General features: G+C 37.9%; 1 protein-coding gene across 6 annotated transcripts in view; it reads left to right on the forward strand.

Annotated features, from left to right (window-relative positions):
• Positions 1-22,889, forward strand: part of OSBPL3 (oxysterol binding protein like 3) — an 89,571-nt gene that overhangs the window by 61,930 nt on the left and 4,752 nt on the right. For 4 of the 6 annotated variants that reach the window (XM_054058224.1, XM_054058223.1, XM_009562867.2 and 1 more), the window contains 11 exons: positions 1,541-1,648; positions 4,350-4,484; positions 5,685-5,778; positions 8,954-9,204; positions 11,100-11,237; positions 14,108-14,171; positions 16,971-17,049; positions 19,075-19,219; positions 20,528-20,672; positions 21,349-21,475; positions 22,036-22,158. In XM_054058224.1, coding sequence (XP_053914199.1) covers positions 1,541-1,648; positions 4,350-4,484; positions 5,685-5,778; positions 8,954-9,204; positions 11,100-11,237; positions 14,108-14,171; positions 16,971-17,049; positions 19,075-19,219; positions 20,528-20,672; positions 21,349-21,475; positions 22,036-22,158 — 1,409 coding nt within the window. The remainder of the gene's footprint in view (positions 1-1,540; positions 1,649-4,349; positions 4,485-5,684; positions 5,779-8,953; positions 9,205-11,099; positions 11,238-14,107; positions 14,172-16,970; positions 17,050-19,074; positions 19,220-20,527; positions 20,673-21,348; positions 21,476-22,035; positions 22,159-22,889) is intronic. The other 2 variants (XM_054058226.1, XM_009562869.2) reach the window with 1 other exon arrangement.

The following is a 22,889-nucleotide window of genomic DNA, read 5'->3' on the forward strand; positions in this document are numbered from 1 at the left end:
TAATTTTTTTTCCTGAGTAATGAAATTTTGCTGTTCATCTTCATCTTCTGAATGTCTTCTAAAAGTCATGCTCTTAGGTCTTATCTAATACCTAATAAGCCTTTTGTGGCCCGTCCAGAAGTGATCTGTGAACTTTTGCAGATTTATCAGAGGTTAACACCTGTGAGAGCTATTCTTAGACTACAGCTTTGTAAAGCCATGATGCCAACAGATATTTTCTCACCCTGTATAGCAGAGATCCAGTAGTAGAAAGGAATAAGCTTCCTTCAAAGATGTACAGATACGATAAACCTGACATATTTCTAAGGTTTCCTTGCAAGAGAGTCCTGCGTTGGTGACTTTGACTTAGTGTTCGTTGTTGTTCATTTCAGTTTGTTTTCTGTATCTGAGTAATAAAAAACAGACTTCCAGTTTGAAAGCTATCAAACGTATGTTTTGCATTCATCAGCCTGGCAGGGAAAGAAAAATGAACAGATTTAAAGTGGATAAAATACCACAAAATTAGCATCTCTGCCTCTGCTTCTCCCTCATTAATATAGTACCCTTCACCTACACACAGTCTAAGAAAAGCAAATAGAGAATAGCTAAAATTAAAATATTTTTGGTTTTGGGAGAAAAAGACAGTAAAAAGAAGAAAACACTTTGTAGCAAACAATGGAAACTGGAAGATGCTATTGCAGGAAAGCTGTGTGTGCAGCTGTGCAAGGTGCATGTGTAAACAGCAAGTTTTTCCACATCTTAGTATTAATTCAGATCACTGAAGTGGGCAGAAATATTTTCGTTGCAGGCAGAGTTCCATTCTCTTCTAAGTCTACTCTGTCTGACATGTCCATTAGATGCACATAGAATCGTAGAATAGAATCATTTGGGTTGGAAGGGACCTTTAAAATTCATCTAGTCTAACCTCCATCGCAATGAGCAGGGACATCTTCAGCTGTGATCAGGTTGCTCAGCATCCTGTCCAGCCTGACCTTGATTAACATGTAAAAAACCATGAATTTGCAGTAGAGGCTTTTTATTCTGGTCATTATAAGCTGATAGGACATAAATTGTACCTGTACCAGTCTGAATTTAAGTCCGATTTCTCTGTCTGTGGGAGGCAAAGGGAACTGTAAGCGTACCAGGCTGATGAAAAAATCAAATGGTTTTGGGTGTGGCAAGAGTAGGAATTAATCTTAAGAGAGGCTTGGCTGGAGACGGGGGTGAAGGAAGGGAGCTTGAAAAGAAAAAAGATGCACAAAATTAATTTATAACCTATTAAATCAGCTTGCAGAACCTGGTAACTTTATATATCCCTGCCATCTTTGGCTTTTTTCCTCTATTTATGTGTCTTTTCCTTCACAATGAACAAAAATATGAGAGATAAGGAGCAAAGTTTGAAACATTTATTATTATAAATTATTTGGTGAACCAGTGAAAAATCATGTGGTGGTGGTGTCTTATACTGCACTTTACTCTTTGCCCCTTTTTGCACAATAAAGCCACATTCAAGTTAGTTCAGAGAACTTTATATCCCCAATATTTTTGTTAAATATTCCAGGCAATAGCACAAAACACAGATCTTAAAGACCGGTTACGCAGAATACATGCCGAATCTAAGATCCTTGATTCAGCATCTAATGCAAAATCAAGTCCAGATTTGGTGAAGGTGGGTATGGATTTCCTCTTTCAGTGATGTCTGTTCCTCAGGCTCCTACATCTAGACAGTGCTGCATAGCTGTATCTAGTCCTGTTCTTTGTGTCTTCCTTATGGTGTATTGTGTTAGTAAAATGAGTCCGCTTTCATATTTATGAATCATTTCTGATGATGCATTGTGTGATATTTGATTTTGAAGAGTTTCCTTGTGAGCAGTTTTTGTGAGCACACTTCTATTGCTTGTTGCTAGTGTCTCGTGTTGTTCTCCCTTGCCTCCTGCCCGCTTCCCATTCCGCATGAACAGAGCTGTGGTCTTGTTATGCTCATGCTACTGTTTCTCTCCCCCTTATTCCCCTGTTAACTTTCAAGTTCTGCAGTTCTTTCTGTTGCCTGTCTAAATATTGTTAGCCCAGAACACTGGCTGCCAGTGTGGTTTGTGTAAGGTTTAGAACAACTATCAGGCATTTCCATGAAAGGATCAAAGGAATGAGATGTACAAGAGCCCTTTCAGCCACTTAGTTCTTTTTGTGTGAATCCAGGGACTCTTCAATGTATCCAGTTCACCGGTTTGAGATGTACTAACGTTCAGACCGCTTTTTGGCTTGCTGCAGAATGCGTATAACTATGGTGTACTTATAGGTCATAGGAACTAGATATTAATGGTTCTAGTGAGAGAAGCAAGAGCTCTGTTGTTTCTGATGGATTTTCCTAAATGTTAACTCATACAGAAACTTCTGTGCTGGTAGTCAAATCTTTCATTAATACTTGAGTGGATATAACCTTGTGGGCTTTATATAACTTACTGTTCCTTTTATTTTTAAAGACAGTTTAGTCATTCCAACTGCTCACTTCTGGTTTAGTTCTGTTTTAGTAGAGCTGTGCTTTGGTTGTATTCAGCTGTCTGTTTAGTTTGTTGGTTTTTCTTTTTCTTTAAGGTCATTCTAGAGCCTTTTGCTTTTAATTCCTCAAAAATCTGAACATTACTTGAACTTCTATCCAGACAAGCATCAATGCATTGCTTTTTAATTTCAGGAACTGTTTATTTTCTCATTCAGTGGAAGTCCTTTCAATGACAATGGATTATGTCTGTAACTTGTTTGATGCACTTTATATACACACACCCCAAGAATAGCTTTCAGAAGGTGCTTTAGAGGTTTCATTCACAAATATCCCCTGGCATGGTTTGGGATAGAACTTCAGGTTGAAATCACTTATAATGGAGAAGTTTCATTTTAGATTTGTCCAAGGACTATGATACAGTAGTGCTGCTGTGAGGTAGACAGGGCCACTGCACAAAACTTATCCTCTAAAGGATACACATCAGGTGTTGTGATTGACCTGTGAAATCTGAAGCAGCATAAACTAGTATCTCAAGCCTTTGCGTAAGGTAGAAGTTTAGTTTGTGTATTGGGCATTTTGTATTGTAGTTTATCATGCCAGAGTGGGAACATGAAAGAAGACGTGAAATTCTTATGTGATAGATACAAAAATCTGCTTTTTTTTTCCTGAGCCTTTCCTGCCCACTTTCCTTCTCAGGTTCAAAATAGTATTGGAAACAGTCCCAGTAGCAGTGCTCGTGTGTATAAGATATTTTGTTTTAATTATAGGCTAATGTAACTGCCCTCCCACAGAAGAGGCAATGTTGAGGTTTCCACTTTTCTTTCTGCTTTGTCAGAAGCATATATATTAAAAAAAAAAGTCCTGTATGATAACAGTTTCATTTGTTACCGTGTCACCATTATCAGCACATACTAACGTTTCATGCTATAATAAAATCTATGAACAGAAGAGCTTTGAAAGATTTGTCAGTTTGATTATAGACTTGTCAAATTGTTCATTACATTGTTCTGAAAGTAAAACACTACATTTCCTGCAAAATTATGATAGGATTACAAGTTGGTAAAGCATTTCCTGCAGAAAAGCTAGAGAGCAGCTAATATACTTCTGTGGGCCACCCAGCCCCTTTTCTTTAGCATTGGTGGAGTCATCAGGGAAAACAATAGTGCATGATCTTCTCCAACTTTTTTACTGCATCCACAGATTGAACCAAGTCTCGCTTTTGCTAATGTGGCATTGATAATATGCTGGGTTTTGTTAACATGGAGCTATCTTGGGTGCGGATATGAAGGAAAGCTTTCCAAAGCACAGCACAGAAAATTACCTAGTGAAGAAAGAGAGCTAGGAAAGCATTGCTAGTGTACAGAAAGCAACTTTGCCCCTCAGAATTTTGTGTGCCACTGTGCCACAGGCTTTGCATTAAGCAACGCCTGGGAGGAAAAGACTAAGTTATTTTCTGAGATCAGAACGGAATATGTAGCTAGCATGTAATATAAAGAGATGGGATTTTTGTTCTTTGGGGGCTTTTTGGTAGAACATTTCTGTATATCTGGCTAAATCACACAAATAACAAATATCAAGGCATTTTTACATCTTTTTTTTATTTTTTTGAGGAAAAAGTACGTACAGCACCATAACTGATTTACTGAATATGCATTGCTTTTTTCCCCTTCTTTTTTCCTTCTTCTCTTTGGTCTGTTTTACTTTGGTTTTAAATCCCTCTTTGAAACACATGCTACTTTTCACTAAACTGGAGAGAAGCATATGCAATCTCACAGTATTTTAAAGCCTTTTAAGTTATGTGACTGTGGAATTGCATGCACGAATGCTATTTGTGGTACTTCTTCTCTCAAAACTTTTTATTTCTTTTAAACAGGAAAATTCAAGAGAAGAAAGCAGAGGTCTGGTTCACCAGGTCTCCAATGAAAGCAGGCTGTCGATAGCTGACTCTCTCACAGAATTTTTTGATGCACAGGAAGTCCTGCTGTCTGCTAGCTCTTCAGAAAATGAGGTCCGAGCATTAAGATTGGCGTCATTCTGATGCGGTTTCTTATCTACTACTTGACGTGCAGTCTTTCTGAGTGCTAACTGCACATCAGATGACTGCCAGAAAATGAAAATTTTCAAAACATCTAAAAGTTAATATGCTGCATGTATATATTTGTTGTCATTTTACTCTTCACAGTAAAATGTAGCAGTTATTACGGAGAAGTCTTACATGCACATTGAAGCAAATGCCAGTTAGGGAGCTAGTATGCAGATATGGCATATATTGTGCTGTCTGCCTTGAGTTATCATACAGGTGCTTAAGAACTTGTATTATAGAAATCTATATTCATAACTGTCCTTGTGTTACCTGTAGGTATGTTGGGGCTGATGTCATTCTGTTGTGGTTTAACCCCAACGAGCAACTAAGCACCACATAGCTGCTTGCTTACACTCACACAGCCACCCACACCCCCCGTGGGGTGAGATGGAGAGAATCAGGGGAAAAAAAAACCATAAAAAACCCAAGTGATGCACAATGCGAGTCCTCACCACATGCAGACTGACGTCCAGCCTGTCCCAGAGCAGCAATTGCACCCCCTGGCCAGCTTCCCCAGTTTATATGTGGAGCATGACTTTATATGGTATGGAGTATCCCTTTGGCCAGCTTGGGTCCACTGTACTCTGTGTCCTCTCCCAGGTTCTTATGCACGTCACCACTGGCAAAGCATGGGAAGCTGAAAAGTGCTTGACTTACTATAAACAATACTTAGTAAAAGCTAAACACATCAGTGTGTTATCAACATTATTCTCATACTAAATCCAAACTAGAGCACTATACCAGCTACAAAGAAGAAAATTAACTTTATCCCAGCTGAAACCAGGACACACGCATGTTGAAACTTAGCAGCTCGTTTTGTTACCTCTCTCAGACTACCTAAAAACCTTGACTTCTGGTATGAGAAAAACCTTCTTAGTTGTGTGGCCAAGAAGATTAAACATGTTTCTGCTAAAAGAATAGATGAATTTTAAACAATGGTGACTTCTCCAAAACTCAGTTGTATGTTATTAGGACTTCTTACTACTTCCCTGTAATACCGAAGCACAGCTTAAACAGTTCAATTCTATTAAAATCATAATTACATCAGAAAGTAACAATTTTAATGTGCATATGGGGTTATTTTACTGAGTGAGGTATCTTGCTTAATTCCCCATCCACACTCAGGTATCGGATGATGACTCATATGTAAGTGATATCAGTGATAACGTCTCAGAAGATAACCTAAGCAATGACATGGAGAATGAAAGACAAACTTTAGGTAAGTTCAGTGTTTTATGTTTTGAGAATTTTCTGTTTCTTTTCTTTGGAATATTTTTTTTCTTCTCTTACTAGAAATAATGTGATATTGCAGGTTTTGGACTGTAAACAGCATGTGCTTTTTCTCTTACAGCCTCAGATTGGTTTTGAACAGCATGTCCTGGCTAATCTGGGCCTGGGCACCATCTGAGCAGGATGGTGGTTCTGTATCAGCAGAGAAACACCTATTTTCTTGGCTTCTTTGGTCCAACTCCCATTTCTTTTCAGTTCCTTTCACGGCCACAGGTTTTTTCAAAGTAGCAAGGCCTGGCTGCTTTCTTTTTTTAAAAAAGCAATTTTCTTCCTGTCACACTGGTTTTAGTCTGCTATTTAATAACTGCATTCAGACAGTTCTGTTGCTTTTAGAAGTCTGTTTAAATGAACATGAGAATAATTACGTACTGGCAGGTCTGGTGTATGACTATAAGGATTTCTTTTTTCATGTTTTAATCATGATAATCTTGTTGGTACATATGTGTATTTAACCATCTTGCTAATTAGAGACAGATCAAAAAAAGAGGGAGAAGAATTGGTCATAACAAACTAATTGGCTGTGTGCCTTCAACTCCTTTAGCTAACCATAATGCTTTTCCTAATCTGTCAATATATTTCTGTCTTAAAAATGCTGAACAGTGGTTTCTTACTACTAGCTGTTTCCCTGTAATCTCCACAGACCAGTGGATCCCTATGAATTTGGGTAGTTTGAAATGCCTGGAGGTCAGTTGTGTTCTGTAACTGTTTAAAAAGAAGATTTTTTTTATTTTTTTTTCCCTTTTTGGAAGGTAGGAAAAAATACATATTGATTTATCTCGTCATCTGGACCTTAAAAAACTACACTAGCGTGGCTGTTCATCTTCTCGTAACAAAGACTGTTACTGAAGCTCTTCTGTATTAGCAGCACTTCCCCATGCTTCTGGTACCTGCTATTTCTGTACTTTGGGCAGCCTGCCACTCTTATTAATAGCAAACTGGATGTCTTTTTCCTACAGGGCTTTAGCTGAACCATAAATTGTGGGATTATGATAAAATCCTCTGGCCACTGTAATGCAGAAGGTCAGACCAGATGATGATAATGGTCTAGTGTGGCCTTAAAAGTCATTGAGTCTAGCTGGAGGTCAGATGTCTTAATCTCCTTCAGTAGTGTTGCTGGCCATTTGTCACAGCTCTTGCAAACCAGAACTGCATGGGCATTTCTTTTCATGTAGGGTGGGCAAACTTCACTGTATAGAAGATTTAGTATCTGAATATCTTAGTTAACTGTTTCTCGACTCTGTTTTGTTGCCAGTTTACCCCAGTTAATGGGATGGTCTAGAATATGTAGTTCAGTCAATTATTATAAAATTCTGCTTTTAATCAGAAGCTGTCAAAGGACATAGCCAAATCCCATTTCAGAGACCTTTTTTTGACAAGGATAAATTTTTAGCATTTGCCTCTTTCCTCTCCAGATAGTCCAGCATTCCTGAGGTGTCTAAGGGAACATTCTTCTTTTTAGGCCTCTTCTAATATTAAGTAACTTCTTCTAAGAGGGACCTCTAGGAGACAATCTCTTAATTCTTAACAGTACAATTGTCTAAGGTACAGTTTTTGATTCATAGTGCCTGTGCCATTTTTATGGAAAAAGAAAGACAGAGTCATTAGACTGCAAATAGTTCACCTGTCCTTGTCGTGATAACTCAGTTATAAGATATTAGGACTTTTAGTTTGAGACTGGAAGGAAAGATGGAAGCTTCTTCCTCAAAACTTTGAGGCTGCTGATAACACTTGAAAACTTCTATCTGAGATATGGGCTGCAGTACATGGCAGTGATGGAGATGTTAGCCCTTGTGGTTATCTGTCACTGCTGGAGGCACTGCTGATATCATACTTATGCCAGTGGATCAGCAGAGGAAATACTGGTAAAAACGTGCATGTAAGGGCTGTAATTCTTTGGGCGTGTGCAGCACGGGAAAGATATGCTGCCCGGTCTTGTTTTAATTCCTCCAAGACAAAGCTGTGTGGGGAAAGCCAGATGAGGACAGGGGTTGACAGACTGGACTATAACTGAATGGCTCCAAGTGATAACTGATTGTAGGGCAGGAGTTCCCTAGGTGCTTCTGAGGATGTGTAAAGATAAAATATGTTCTTGTAGTGGCAACAGTATTCCCCTCTGAAACGAGACTGATGTAGAGCTAAGCAGTGTAATCACTTCAGACTAGTGCCTTTTGCAGAAGCTTACAGCTCTACTTTGATCATGCCACAAATCATTTCATGGCACACTTAGAACTATTTATCCTGTTCCAATTGCTTTGACATAGCAACACAGACCTCAGAAATTCATGTCAAGGCCTCTTGACATGAGTCTTTTTTTATCTTCAGCAAGCCCATAGCTTCACCAGTTGTTTCAGCTTTTCCACCTTTAAAATAGGCCATTTCTCCACCAACATATGGGAGTATCTAAAACCTAACATCACTAAATGTCTTTAAATGCTAAGCACGATGGGAAGCACTGTGGAAAAGCCTGGATGTAAATCTCTGGTGCAGTAAACTTCCCTGGTAGGACTATTTTAAAAGTAGGAAAAGATAGGTAGGAGTCGTTATTATACTTGGATCTGTAAGTTACATCTTGCCTTCTGAGAAGTGTCAACTTAATTGAAGCTCTGTCAGGAAGGGAGGTTTTATGTCACTTAAACAGATAGGAATAAAATAGTTATTTATTCTTTCAAATTCAATGGAAAGCCTGAGCCTTTCTTACAGCCTTTAAGGGGAAGGGAGGTAGTGGTTTATGCATCTTTTGTACCTGGCATTTAAAATCATAGAATCATAGAATGGTTTTGGTTGGAAGGGACCTTGAAGATCATCTAGTTGCAACCCCCCTGCTACGGGCAGGGACACCTCACACTAGATCAGGCTGCTCAAAGCCTCATCCAGTCTGGCGTTGATTTACCTCCATTAACATATAGAAATTAAGATCTTCTTCCTAATTTTATCATTTTTATAACAGGTTATCTTCAAACCACAAGCAAAACACTTGAATTGTGAGGGTGGAGGGAAGTTTTGACAGCAAAGAAAGAATGGATGCATTTTAACGTATGGTTGCAAAGGGGATGAAACTAAGTAAACGGTGAATTGACTTGTTCTGCCACTTCCTTCTTTTCCAGACTGTATTTCTGAAAGTGGAATTGCATGCAATTCTAAACGGAGAACATGTTTGCCAGCTCCATGTCCTAATACGAGTAACATCAGCCTATGGAATATCCTGAGAAATAACATAGGAAAGGATCTCTCAAAAGTGGCCATGCCTGTTGAATTAAATGAGCCACTTAATACCCTTCAGCGTCTCTGTGAGGAGCTGGAGTACAGTGAACTACTAGATAAAGCAGCGCATACGCCTAACCCATTTGAACGAATGGTAAATGTGTTATTCCAAATACGTAGTAGCAGTCAACATAATTAGGATAGAGTAAATATAAAAACAGTCTGCCAAAGAAATTAAGGTATTCTGTTCCTTTTTTCTCCCAGCTGAGAGAGGCAGACTCTATAAATGTGTCTGTGCATACTTACATACCTGTCTGTGCATACTTACATACCTTGCAAAAAGGCCAAAAAATGTTGCTTTGTTAGGAAGTCTCTCTCCTCAAGTACCTTGCTGTCCTGCCAGGTTAAACAAAGAAGGAGTATAGTTCTGTTTTGCAGCTCTTAGTCTGTAAGATCAAAAATTTACAGCAAAAAGGGAAAGGACAGGGGATGAGCTACTATACTTCCCTCTTGACTATAAAAGCTATAATATGTCTTTTTTTAAGGGTGTCTAATCTGACAACACATTTGTGCATAGAGGATGCTAGATCTTCCAGCCCTACACTACTGTGATATCTTTATATTAAGTGAATGAGCTCCATTTGTTTCATTGTCTGGTTTTGTGAAATTTTGGGGTTGATTCAAAATGTTCAGAATCTGAAAACCAGGCAATATGAATGTATGTTGGTTACAACAATGGTGTCGTCTTTTGCCAGTGCAGAACACTGAATTCAGCATTTGGCAAATGAGCACGAGAAACATGCATTTCAGTTGTTCTGCTTCCAGGTGCACAAGATCTACTTAATGTGTAAGCCTGTAAATAAAGGATTAAAAGCTCTCTAAATTCTCCTAAATGGAAGCTATAAATTGTCCCTTAAACTGAATTAAGCCTTTGCAACTCAATATATCTTATCTTAAAACAAGGTTATTAATGAATGTAAATTAAGTGTTAGAAATACTTTTTGAAAATCCTCTTGCTCCATCCTAACACTCTAGAAAGGTTAAAATTTATTGTCTGTTCTCATGACAGAGAATGTGGCTAGCAACCAGTGCAGAACCACTTCTCTTGAGAATATATGGGAAAAGGAAAAGGAAATGAACAGTAATTGTTCGCATGGGAGTGAAAAGAAGCCTTCTCCCTCCTTCCCACATCCAAGCATCTGGAAATTACATCAGAATAGAATATTATTTGCCTTGAGATAGCCTGAGGCAAAATTAATGCTATCTGTTGCATAGTATATTGCAATAGTTCATGTAAGAGCCATTATGAAGTGAATTCACTTTCTGAAATTGTGAAGGGACAGCATCTACACCTTCACAAAATGAGGAAAAGGGAATGAAAAGGGAGGAAAATGATGCAAAAGAGATAAGAATCCAACAACCCCAAAATTCTAATTCTCCAAGTTTAGGAGGAATTGTGCTTGAGTTGACTGCAAAAATTTGGAAGGGTTACCTGTATCTCAATCATAATCAAGAACAATTTCGTGATTAGGTAATAACACACAGTAGATAAAAAGCAATTAAATTCGAACAGCAGTAGAAATAGCGAACTTAGTGAACTTACTGTGCTGTGTTAGGAAAAAAGTAGTTTGTAGATCCATAGAATTTCAGACCATAACTATAAAATCCAATTCTAATAGAAAATCAAGCAGTGATTTTTAAGGTTACTACTTTGACTTGTGTTGCAGAATGCTGAGCTGTTTCAAACAATTTTCAGAAATGCTGTTTTCAGTTGATAACATTTGCAGTGTTTGACCCTAATAACTCCATCCCTGGGCCATCGTGTGATGCTCTAATGTGTGAGCTAATACTTGCGGGAGGCATGCGTGTTTGTAGTCTGCGAATTATGGGGAAAATATAGAATCTGATGTCAGGATAAGACCATTTATTTTTTCTGTTAAATCAGAATGCTGAGTAAAAATTGTGCATGGCTTGGTGAATTAATTAAATAATAAATTGATTAATTAATAAAAATTCTGCATATGTTATTGCTGCATATGTTATTCCCAGGTGTATATAGCTGCATTTGCAGTCTCTGCATATGCATCCAGTTACTACCGAGCTGGAAGTAAGCCATTTAATCCTGTGCTTGGAGAAACCTATGAATGTATCCGTGAAGATAAGGGTTTCCAGTTCTTTGCGGAACAGGTATTGTATGCTGCTACCCTTAGATTTGCTACTTGATACACTGCTTAGTTCTAAATGCATGGCTGGAATCACCTGGAATTAAACGAAATACAAAATTACTTTACATAACCTGAACCCGGCAAATCTCAAGATACACTGCAGAATTATAAATGAAGGAAAATGTTTTTTGAGGAAAGTCTGCTAACTCTAGGATGGAACATGACAACCAACAGCTGACACTTGAGAGGCAAAAGGCTGGCAAGCTGCCTACTACAGCAACCAGATACCTTGGTTGAGTAGAGTACAATTCCTCATGCTGAAATCTGATCACGACTGCAGCAAGCATTCACATTCTTGTCATTTTCTTTTGTGTGTGATCCTTGAAAATACTGTATCTTCAGCTGTTTAACATCTTTTATAACTATATTTCCCTTGTGAGAGTCAATCAGCCACTAGTATTTTCTATGGCACCATAAATATTTCTGCTTCTTGTCCAAATACTTCATAGAAGAATAATTATTAAATATGGGTGAAAAATATTAAATTTAAACCAGCTGAGTTACCAGAATTGCTAAGCTTGAGACATATGTTAAAAAGAGAGAGAACTTAAATAATCTGGTGCCTAGCAGAGTAAGAGCATTTGAAAGCTGTCTCATTCTCTCTAGACATCACAGGAAAAGAATCGCAAAAAGTACAGTGGGCAAAGGTATACAACCTAGGAATCTGATCAGAGAAAACCTTTTACGAGGCTTTCTTTAGGAAACAAAAGACCATCTCAGAGGTTGTGACCACCTCTAAAGATACAATATTTTGTAATTATGTTTTAGAACTGGCAATAGGAATGCTATGTGATCTTTCATTAGTCTCAAGAAATGTAACAAGCAAGAATAAAAATAAGGGGGGGGGGAAGCCAAAACAGTCAAAGGAAGAATCACATTTGAACTTCAGGTAATGCATCTGGTTCTTCATTGTGTTACTTCAGTTCTAAGACGATGTGTATAGAGCACTGCAGTTACCAGTGTAACATCAAATTGGAGTAACAAAGTGGTGGATAGAGGTTAGCACTAAGCTTAATGTTAGTGGCCTCGAGTTGCATCGGGGTTTAAACTAGATACCAGGAAACACTACTTCACTGAAAGCGTTGTCAAGCATTGGAACAGGCTGCCCAAGGAGGTAGTTGAGTCACCATTCCTAAAGATATTTAAAAGACGTGTAGATGCGGCACTTTGGCACATAATTTACTGGTGGACTTGGCAATGTTAGGTTTACAGTTGGACTTAATGATCTTAAAATTCTTTTCCCACCTAAATGATTCTGTTAGATTGAATTAAAGGAAGATATTTTCTCCTGAATTTGGATAAATCAGTACAAAGGCAGCTTTTTCTAAAGAGGAATTTTAATACATGAGGAGGCTTGTGTTGTTAACAACTATTTTTCTAATACTTGCAATAAGTGACATAAGTTTATAGAGTTGTAAAGCTACTGTAATAGTATGGGGTGGAGGAATATTATGAAGGCAGGGCAGTACAGGAGGAAAGAAATTTCAAGCATTAAATATTTCTCTCTGCATCAGGACCTGTTATTTTATTGCTTGCTTGTGCAAGCATTTTGATGCTTACTCTAGATTACTTGTTAGTGCAGGTAGTATGCAAACCATGGAATAGATTTCAGATAGTATATAATCCATGGGATAGATAGGCAAAATGTATGAGATAACAGAGATTCTGTTCTATTACTAGAGTAAGTTTAGAATAACTCCACTTAGCACCATGACCTTACTCTGGAATTATAACAGTTTAAGTGAGAGCTAAGTTTAACCAATGAATTATAATGACATCTGGGGTTAATCTGGGTGCAGTGTGTGAGAAAGAGTGTGTTGCTCTTGGTGGATTAGGGCATAGCTGAGAGTAATTAGTCCTTTTTTTTAGAAAAAAAGAAAAAACACAAGTAGAGGATGTTCAGTAAATAACTGGATGCCTGCTGAAAAAATGCTTGATAGCAGATTTGCAAAGTGAGTATCAAAAGAAGAAAATAAAACTGCATTTGAGCCATGTAGGTGTTTAAGAAATTAGTTTCATAGTGGGAAAGGGCCATTTGACTTCAAAATTATGTTGTCTGTGTGAAAAGAACAGGCATTACAAATCAGAGTTGGTCCTGGTTAGTTGTATTCACCCGGAAGGGAGAATTTACAGTCAAGGAAGTGTAGCTGCTTCCACTTTCTGAAGTTACTTTATTATTTACTATTCCTTTTTAACTGTCTGCATTGTGTAATTATTTACTCACAGTCCTTGCTTTGCTATTTTGGTGGTTGCCCTAATTCATGTATATGCCTACTACTCAAAGCTCATAAAATGCAGTGTGCATGGTTAGAGTCTCACACTAGAAACACCTGAGGTGCCATTATTGCAGTAGTAGATATTGCTAGATAGAATTTCATGGCTTGATTTCTCTGCCTGTGGCCCCCTCAGCGATGGTAATCTGTGTCCTCCCTCTGAGTTTTTTGGCATTTACTGCACAGAAGAATTTGGCCCTTTGTTTTTTTTTAATTTTTGTCTGTGTGCTTAAAATGCAGCTTCTGTTAATATACTAAGGGAGCCCTAAGGGTAAATAAATTATCACATTAGAGACAATGTACAAAATGTATAGTTGGTTTTTCGCTTGATGAACAAAATTCACAGGACTTTTAAAATAAATGCTTCCCAGGTTTCCTAGGTCTGTGTCTTATTAATCTCACTGACTCCCCCTTCAGGACACAACTGCAAAAAAAAAAAAAAAATTCAATTCGTAAATACCATATAGGAATGAAAAATAAAAGAAAAAGAGAAAAGCAATATAAATGTTCAAATGTTAATATGTCCATGTTTTTTCCCCTCTTTATTTCTTGCTTTTAGGTCAGTCACCATCCACCTATTTCTGCATGCCATGCTGAATCTGTGAATTTTGCTTTTTGGCAAGGTAACTCTTCAGTCTATTATTTACTTTTACAGTGTTCATAATGTTTTCCTTGTATGTCTAACATGAAGCACTCATAAAGTGAGACAAGGTGAAATTCTCTGCTTAAATTGTATTAGAATGTCTTTAAGTAATGCTAGCCTTACACTTACTTGCCTCCTTCTTACTTGTATGTTCTGCCATTATAAAAATACTCAAGTGTTTTTAAATAAAATTTATTGATTATTCTTTTCATGTACAAATATCTGCATTTCTTTAAAATTAGGTTTGTTGGGAAGGGGCTTCCTTACTACGGAAGAGTTGTACCTCAAGCTATTTATAAAACAAACAAGCTAGAATGCAGCTTCAAATCTACAAGTTAAATCCTGAGCCTTGGCAGATCTGGTAAACCTGTTCTGAAAATGATTTCCAAAAATGAGCATAACAGCAAGGATAAATATATTTACTATGTCTTTCTCTGCTGGCGTTATTACAGTATGTAAGACTTCATGCTGGTGAAGATGTCAGCCAGTCACAGTACCTGTGTGGTTAAATATTTTTGGATTGTACACAGAACATAACTGTGCCTTTTTTAACTCAGTTAAAATCCTTCACTCAGAGGTTTGTCAATTCATGATGTAGCCGTATTGTAACCTTTAATTTTGTTATGATTGACTCTACTGACTTGATTATAGTTATTACAGATGGAACCATACTGATGAGAAATTGCAACTAGGTCATTAGCCTGGTTTTCATTATTCAGTATAATCCTTTGCTTTGTAAACAAACACAGGGACAAGAGTCCTTTTGTTCTTAGCATAAAAGCAAAGATGACCAAAAATTTACTCAGTAACTGAATACTGTATAAATAAGACCATGTAGTGGTCTGTCTTAATGAGAACTGATGAGACTGATTTATTTAGCAGATCTTTACAACGGTTATCACTCAAATATTTTACCCCTTGCAGAGAACAAAGCTCTTCTGTAAAGACAAGAGCTGAGAATCTGATCAATGAGAAAGAGTCTGATATTTGCTCTTGATGAGCACAGAAGACTCAGTCAGGGTACTGCAGGGTCTGGGGGTTTTGTTTTGTTTTTATATGTGGCTAACTGAGCTTATGGGAGATCTAGTTTGTAAATGCTATGGCCTCTTTTTATGGGGCTATATTAACTTATGTGGAAAGATTAACATCGTTAATCATAAAGGCAACTGGTTAATAAGGGTAAGTTCTTTCTGTGTGCAAAGATCTTTTCACTTACCATATTATCTCCTCAGCTAAAAAGGAGACGGTTCTTAGCTATATTGCGAGAGTAGTGCTTTCATTGTACCAGACACTGACCTTAGTTCATCTGTTTCAACATCAAGAAATGTCTTAATCTATTGAGCCAGAAGACTGGGTTCTGACAGGAATGGTTATTTTGGAAACTGCCTTCCCTGACTTATGAAGCTGACTCTGCTTTTGCAAAGCAGTGTGGATGCATGAACAATTGAAATGCAGAACAGAGAGTTCCAGTTACTACAGCATCTGTGTCTGAGTTAATCTGAGCATAGCTTTGAAAGTACCACTTCACTTTTCCTAAGTGTCCTAAGATTTTTAGTGTGATCAAGTTACACACCGGTTACCAAGATGTTTCCCATGTACTAATCTGTATGGGACAGCTTTGCCACTTATGAGAGCATAGAACACAACACAGTCTGATGATACACTTTAACTGTTAAATTCAGCAGGGTGTGCCTTTTCCTTTTCTCTCACATCCTACTGCAGAAGACAGGAAGCCAGTGCAGGATTTGGCTCAACACCGTCACACCCAAGGTAGTTTTGGACCTCTTACCGTGCAGTATAGGAGTCACAACAGAATTGCTGTCACTAAGGATGCTGGACTAGCATCAAACTTCAAAATTAGAGAAAAAAAAAAAAAAAAAAGATCCTTTTCTCAAGTGACAAGAAAAGGGTTTCTTTATCCATGAGGAGTTCTGCCCCATGTCCCGTTCCAGCCTTTGCAATGGTAGGCAGCTTGCTGTGGCTTGTCCTATCACTTGCACATCTATACTTGGGAGATATGTATTCTCCTATGAATTTTTCCCCCTTTTTTTTTTTTTTTTGGATTGGGCAGGGAATGGAATTCCTAGTGTCTAATACAGTAAGGGTGCTATTTCCCTGAGCTCTGAAGTTACTGTGAAAGTTCATCTAGCCTAATTTAGCCCTTTCTCTCTTCTGCCGTGCATCTCTGTCCTTCTTTCTTTCTCTTCCAGGCGTTACTGCCAATAAGTTTGGCTAAACTTGCATCGAGTGTTCTCAGCTCTTTTTGGAAAAATGACGTTAGACTTGGACATGTCTTTTTGTGATTCAGACAAGATTTTAATAGCCCAGTTAAACTTACAGAGGAAGCTGGACTAAATCCCTCTGCAGTTTTGTGCCCTTTGAAACATCCCCTTGCTTCTTCACCACGGAAGTTCTGAGTTGCTGTATTTTTGTGTTTGAAATTTTGCTTTTGTTTTTGGAAATGTCTGCATTCATTCATTAGCAACGGAATTGCAGATGAATGTATGATGTCTATAGCTTATTCGAATTCTCCTCTTTTGAAAAAGCTTTTGAGAGGTCTTTTAAACCTCTTTTACTTCACTATTTAAATAACCAATAACATAATGAAAAAAAAAGCAAACAAAATGACATTCAAAGGTCCACAGCATTCCCTGAACACTTTTGTTATATTTCACTTTGCTATTTTGCATTTCTTGAAAATAAAGTAGAATACAGAAATAGATTGATTCACCCATGCCTATGACTAATCTTGTCTTTTTTATTCCTCTTCCTGTTTCAGATGTAAGATGGAAAAACAAGTTCTGGGGGAAGTCCATGGAAATTGTTCCAGTTGGTACAACACATGTAACTCTTCCAGCGTAAGTGCTATAGCCATGCATTGCTGTTCACACACAGGCACAGAAGTGCTTGCATACACTGAAACCACATTTATCTAGATAAGAACAAGGTGCACTGTGCCATATTAGACCTTTGGAAGAATTAGTGTTTAGTTTAAAAAGAAAGTTGAGAGGAGGGGGAAACCCACCAAACCAAAGCCAGAAGCGTGAAACAGAAGCACTGACTCTTCCAAAGGTTATAAAAACCAAAAGATGAAATAAAAAACATCACTCCTCTGTATCTTGAAAAAAGCAAAGTTGGAATTTTCATACTTAAGTTGAATTTCAAGCTTTATGCATTTTAAACTCACAAGGGAAAAAAAGCATGGTAGAGGAAGTTATGAATTCTTTTGCAGGAGGGGATGTTGTCATTGTTCCTGTCTTTTGTACTTATATTTGTATGGACCCTAACGCTGTGGGGTCCTGGTCTGGAGGTGAGGCCGACAGCCATCGTCACTGCATAAATGATTTTTGTAAGTGATAAATAGAACCAGTTGCATATCTGGTGCTTATTATCCAAGGAAGTAAGCAGGCACTGTAGTTAACTGTTGAGTATAGTTTTACTATTTTAACAAATAAAAATCTGCAGGGTTTCTATGCTAGTTTGTCAGTGCCTATTATAGGTCAACAATTAAGATCCCTTAAAATTTGGCCTGTATCCATCATGTTTGCAGAACCAGAGGTCTAAAGGTTGAGTAAAATTCCAATTAAATCTGTTTTCCAAAGAGTCTGCAAAATTAATGATTCTGCCATCTGACAAAAAAACACAAAAGAAAAATAACTCAAGAACTAAGCACTCATCCAACTAAGTGACTAAGCATGCCCTTTTTGTTAAATGGGTAAAATTGTGATATAGTAAGACGGTATGCAAAACATAATGTATAAAAACATCTTGTGTTCATAGTGGCCAGTCTATGCTGTGGAGCGAAAGGTCGTTAGGATGTGAGTGAGGGCTCAGAGGCAAGGGTTAGAACCCATGGTGGCTTGGTGAACTGGGAGATAATCTGATTCATATGTAATCTCCATGTGCTGGTTTGTATCTCTATATATCTGACATAGGATTGGGTACAAAAAAAGTACTGAGGCTGCAGGCAAAAATGAGGTGTTAGTATTAAGGCATTTTTTGGAGCAAATACAGTATTTTTAGCATGAGTGACAGAGCATGTGACCTACAGGTAGGGACAGGAAAACAAGTTACTGTCGGGTAAATTGACCACATATTTGCTAATCTGTGAAAACTGTCCTTGTTGCATACTCTTACAATGCAGCAAGTGATTAAGGGAAGGTAAGGAAAGATTCTAATATCCTCATGGGATGTGTGTGAGGCAGTTGCTATGGGGAAACTGGTGCTTTGTAAGGTTACCCTTTAACTTACCAGTAGCAACTTAACTGTCAACATCCAAAACAAATTATTGAATATGTCTTCATGACACTTTAAAACATCTACTTCTTTAATATAAGGTAAAATGTTGTGTTACCTTTTAGTATTTGTTCATCTCTCTCCCTGTCTGCTGTCTTCCAGTCTTCCAGTTCTGCATCTTGAACTACCTGGTGAGAACTTTTGCTGTTGCCTGAAGCACACACATAGGCTCAGCCTTGAGAGCCTGAGCCAAGCTCATTCCACTCGATAAATCTTTTTATAACTTCTGTGGCCCATGTCCTTGTATTCTCAGTGGTCACTGTGTTACAAGCTGTGCATTTCATCCAGTAGAACATACTAGAATGATTATTTTTTTAAACCTGAAAGTGGTAAAGAGGCACAAGTAAATTGAGAGAAAACTGAATTCAAGACCAAAGTTTATAGCAGAAGTGAAAAGGGTTTTCTGGGAGACGGGATTGTTGCCACTGGGTTTATTTTTGAGAAGGTGTGGGAGAAGATGAAGCATTCCAGAAAAAAAATTTGTTTTATGGGGTTTTTCTAATGAAGTTCCCAGCAATTTTTTCCCCAAGTTTGTGAGCCCACTTGAACATAGCATGAGATTTTTATTGTGTGTATTTTCCTTCCAGTTTTAAAGACCATTTTGCATGGAACAAGGTAACATCCTGCATCCATAACATCTTAAGCGGGCAAAGATGGATTGAACACTATGGAGAGATCATCATCAAAAATCTTAACGATGACACCTGCCACTGCAAACTGACTTTCATAAAGGTAACCACAGCAGAAACCACAGCAGTGTTGGCAGTGCCTTTTCTAACAGACACAGAGTGGGTAGATGCTGTCTGCTGAAGCTCAGTACAACTGCTTACAAGCTGTGTTTTCATATATTTCTGTTGTAATTACCTGTGATTCTTTGACAAATTTTAACTTGCTAGGTGGAGCCAGAAAAAAAAGAGAAGTATTAGCTTTCTTAGGTGATTCCACTGGATATGCAGAAAAATATGAGGAAAGGAGGAGATATGATGAGAAACCTACTCTGTGCTTTACACAAGTTGTCCAAATATCTTCTCACAGTGGTTTACCACAAGCTTCCTGCTAACGACTGGCATCTGCTGTGCATTTGGCAACTGTAGAACCAGTGCTTATGCAGAGTGCTTCATTCAGTGCTCTTTTCTAGCCTTTGCAGGTACTTGGAAGAGTTTGAGTGAGAAGTTGGGGTGTTACTCAAAGCTTTTTCTTCAGTACAAGGCATCAAGATATGATGTCCTCAGGAAACCCCCTTGTAACTGAAATTAAAATTAGTTTTTGGCAATAGATGACTTCTTCCTAGTAAAGGAAAATCAATGAAAACCTAAAGCCATGCCAAAATTTCTAAGCTCAGAAATAGTTTTGAAAAGCATGGTAGGAGACTTAAACCCTAATGTGCATTTTCTGTATCTGATTGCTGGAGAAAGGTTATGCTCTACGTAAAAGCAGAACATACACATACAAGCTAAGCACTTCAGCATACCTGTGCAGCATGGCTCAGCAGCAGAAGGGAATTTCCTTTTCTTATTTGATTTTCCTAAATACTTTGCACTTTCTAAAGCATTGGGGTGATTTTTTTTTTCTCAAGTACTTATGTGCAAGTACTGTAATGTATTTGCAAAGTTGCAGTGGATGTTCAATGTCAAAGAGTTCATGTCAAAGAGTTCAAATGTCAAAGGTTGAGAGCCTGCAAATCTTATACCTCTGATACTGTGTATTGTCTAAAGTGGAGATCACTGTTTCAGTTCCTTCTCTTCCTCTTCTGCAAATTTGGGGAAGTTGTAGATAACCAAATCAGGAGTCAGTGGGCAAAATTCAAGGTCAGCTATGCTTCACCTAGTACAGCCCCTAAAAAAGACAAACAGAATAATTACAATTCTCAATGTTAGCATTTTAATAGGCCAATTAATAGCACTGACAGCAGTCATTTGCATATGATATTGTAATGCACACCTAAGTGAATAATTTTCATTGAAGAAAGCCACTCTACAGCATGGTGCTACTGACATGGCAAAATCACCCACGCTTGATCTTTTATGCTCTTAATACTAGGCGAAGTATTGGAATCCAAATGTACATGAAATTGAAGGCAGTGTCATGGATAAAGCTGGGAAAGTTGTGCATCGACTCTTTGGGAAGTGGCATGAAAGTTTATACTGTGGGACAACTTCATCTTCAAACTGCATATGGAGAGCAAGTTAGTGATCTGAATGCCTAACCTACAGAACTTGAGATCTGCTGGAATCTTATGATTTTCATCTCTTTATTAGGCCTCGACTTCTGGTTATTTTTATGTGGAATACTAGATTTCTGCCAAGCAGTTAAAATTTTGACCAGAATACATTGTTTAACTTAAATTATATGGAGAACTTAATTCCATGGCTTCCTGTGTTTTCTCCGTTCTCTCCCATTTTCGTATTTAGGCATGAAGTGGGTATTAAAGACTCTAAAAGTAAGAAGGAAAAAAAAAAGGAACAAACCTCCTCATTTTTTGTGTAGAGAAGTGTTTTGTATTTCATGTATTGAACAGTAGAAGAGAGCCTACAAAGCTCAATTCTGTAATGACTGCCATATCTGAACTTGTCCCAAAACTGTGAGGTTTTGTCTACTGTAGTTTGAAAAAGAGCTGTGATAATAGCTTGGCCTTCATCACAGTTGTGCTCTGATTCAGCTGAGAGAACAGAAATCTGTTTTGTTGCAGTGCAGTTATCAAGGGGGATGTTGTCTTTTGTCACATTGTTAAAAACATCTTATTCCCCCAGTACTGAAACTGTGGTTCAGAGATGAACAAATGACTGAGGGGAGGCTGGAATTTTCTTTCGACGGGTAATAGTCCTTAATTGAGATTCTGAATGTGCTCTCTTCTTCTTTAGATCCGATGCCTAAAGATTATCAACAGTGGTATGGATTTACTCAATTTGCACTGGAGTTAAATGAACTGGACTCTCAAACTAGGTCATTACTCCCATCCACTGATACTAGATTTAGGCCGGACCAAAGGTAAGAAATGTTAACTCTTAAATAACTTCCTCAAATAGTTCTTAATCTTCTTTATGCTTACTTCACCCTAAGCTCAGATAATTTCCTGTAGACGCCTGCAATGTATTTCTGTTTCTACATTGATGTCTGTGAGAAACAGACATTTTATTACTTACCAAGACGTGGTCTAGTCATTATTGACAGTTATCCTAAAATTGGCTCTTGGATTCTTCTAGATAGCTGCCTTTCCAATGATGCTAAAAGTTCGGTACTTCAGGTACTAGGTGTCGCTCATACTGTGGTTGAATAGACAAAATCTGAAACACTTGAAATTTCTTTCTGCAGTGGAATTTCTCTAATTCCAAGTACAAGAATATAATATAGTGATGAACCTTAGCTTCTTATGTGAGTTAGATTTCTGTAAGTACTTTTTGATAGCGCAGCTGTCTGCAGATGTAACTGTTTACCTTCGAAACACTGTGAACTGCCTGCTGTAAAGGTCAGATACTGGAGCTCTAGAGGACATGGCAAAGATGGGAGATAGGAGCACCAATTGTGTTTCTTCTCTGTTGGAACTACAGGTTTCTAGAAGAAGGGAATATTGAAGGAGCTGAAATGCAAAAGCAGAGGATAGAGCAGCTACAGAGAGAACGACGGAAGGTATTGGAGGAAAACAATCTAGAGCATCAGCCTAGATTTTTCAGGTAGTCTATAATAAATAGCATATACTGTCATTTATTGAAATTCTCATTATAGGTCTGAGTCTAAACTGCCGTAAAGTGGGCTACATTTTTTTCCAAATTTCTTCTATATTCTTGATTTTTTTTACTTTGGCAATGTAGAACACTCCAGACTTAGCTAAAACTCAGAATTATATATTGCTTTTTAATTACTGCATTCCTGGTTTTCTTCCTAATTTTTTTGCCTGGATGGCAACTGATGTTTAGTCTACATTTGAATTTCACTGAGTGCATGTAGCATCCTTGATTCTTTCAATTCTTTCTGGATTTACCTTAACTGCCTCTGCTGAACTTGTGCTGAATGCAGTGGAATTGTCTTGTGCAGAAGTGTGCAGAGTTGGAGCCTTTCATTTCCAGGGCTATTTTTGAGCATGTTTTCCCTATTTCATAGGGGAGAATTATCATTCAGAGGGCGCTTCATTTCTTCATGTTGTAAATCAATTAACAGAAGACTTGAGCCATCAAAATACAAAAATAAATGCTAGGGACGATGTGACCTTTTGCCCTCCAGCTTCTCTGTTATTCTGCAATGAAGGAGTTGGAGCCGAAGTGAATGTTGTATGGGCCTGTATATCACAGTTAACATAACTGGGATCCTAATTTATTTTTTTCTAGATAGATAGATACTTTACTTCTGAGGAACACAGAAATGTTTAAAATAGGTGCAAAAAGGGAATGGCTGAGGCCACTACATG

The sequence above is a fragment of the Cuculus canorus genome, chromosome 2, assembly GCF_017976375.1.
Source record: "Cuculus canorus isolate bCucCan1 chromosome 2, bCucCan1.pri, whole genome shotgun sequence".
Classification (NCBI taxonomy): domain Eukaryota; kingdom Metazoa; phylum Chordata; class Aves; order Cuculiformes; family Cuculidae; genus Cuculus; species Cuculus canorus.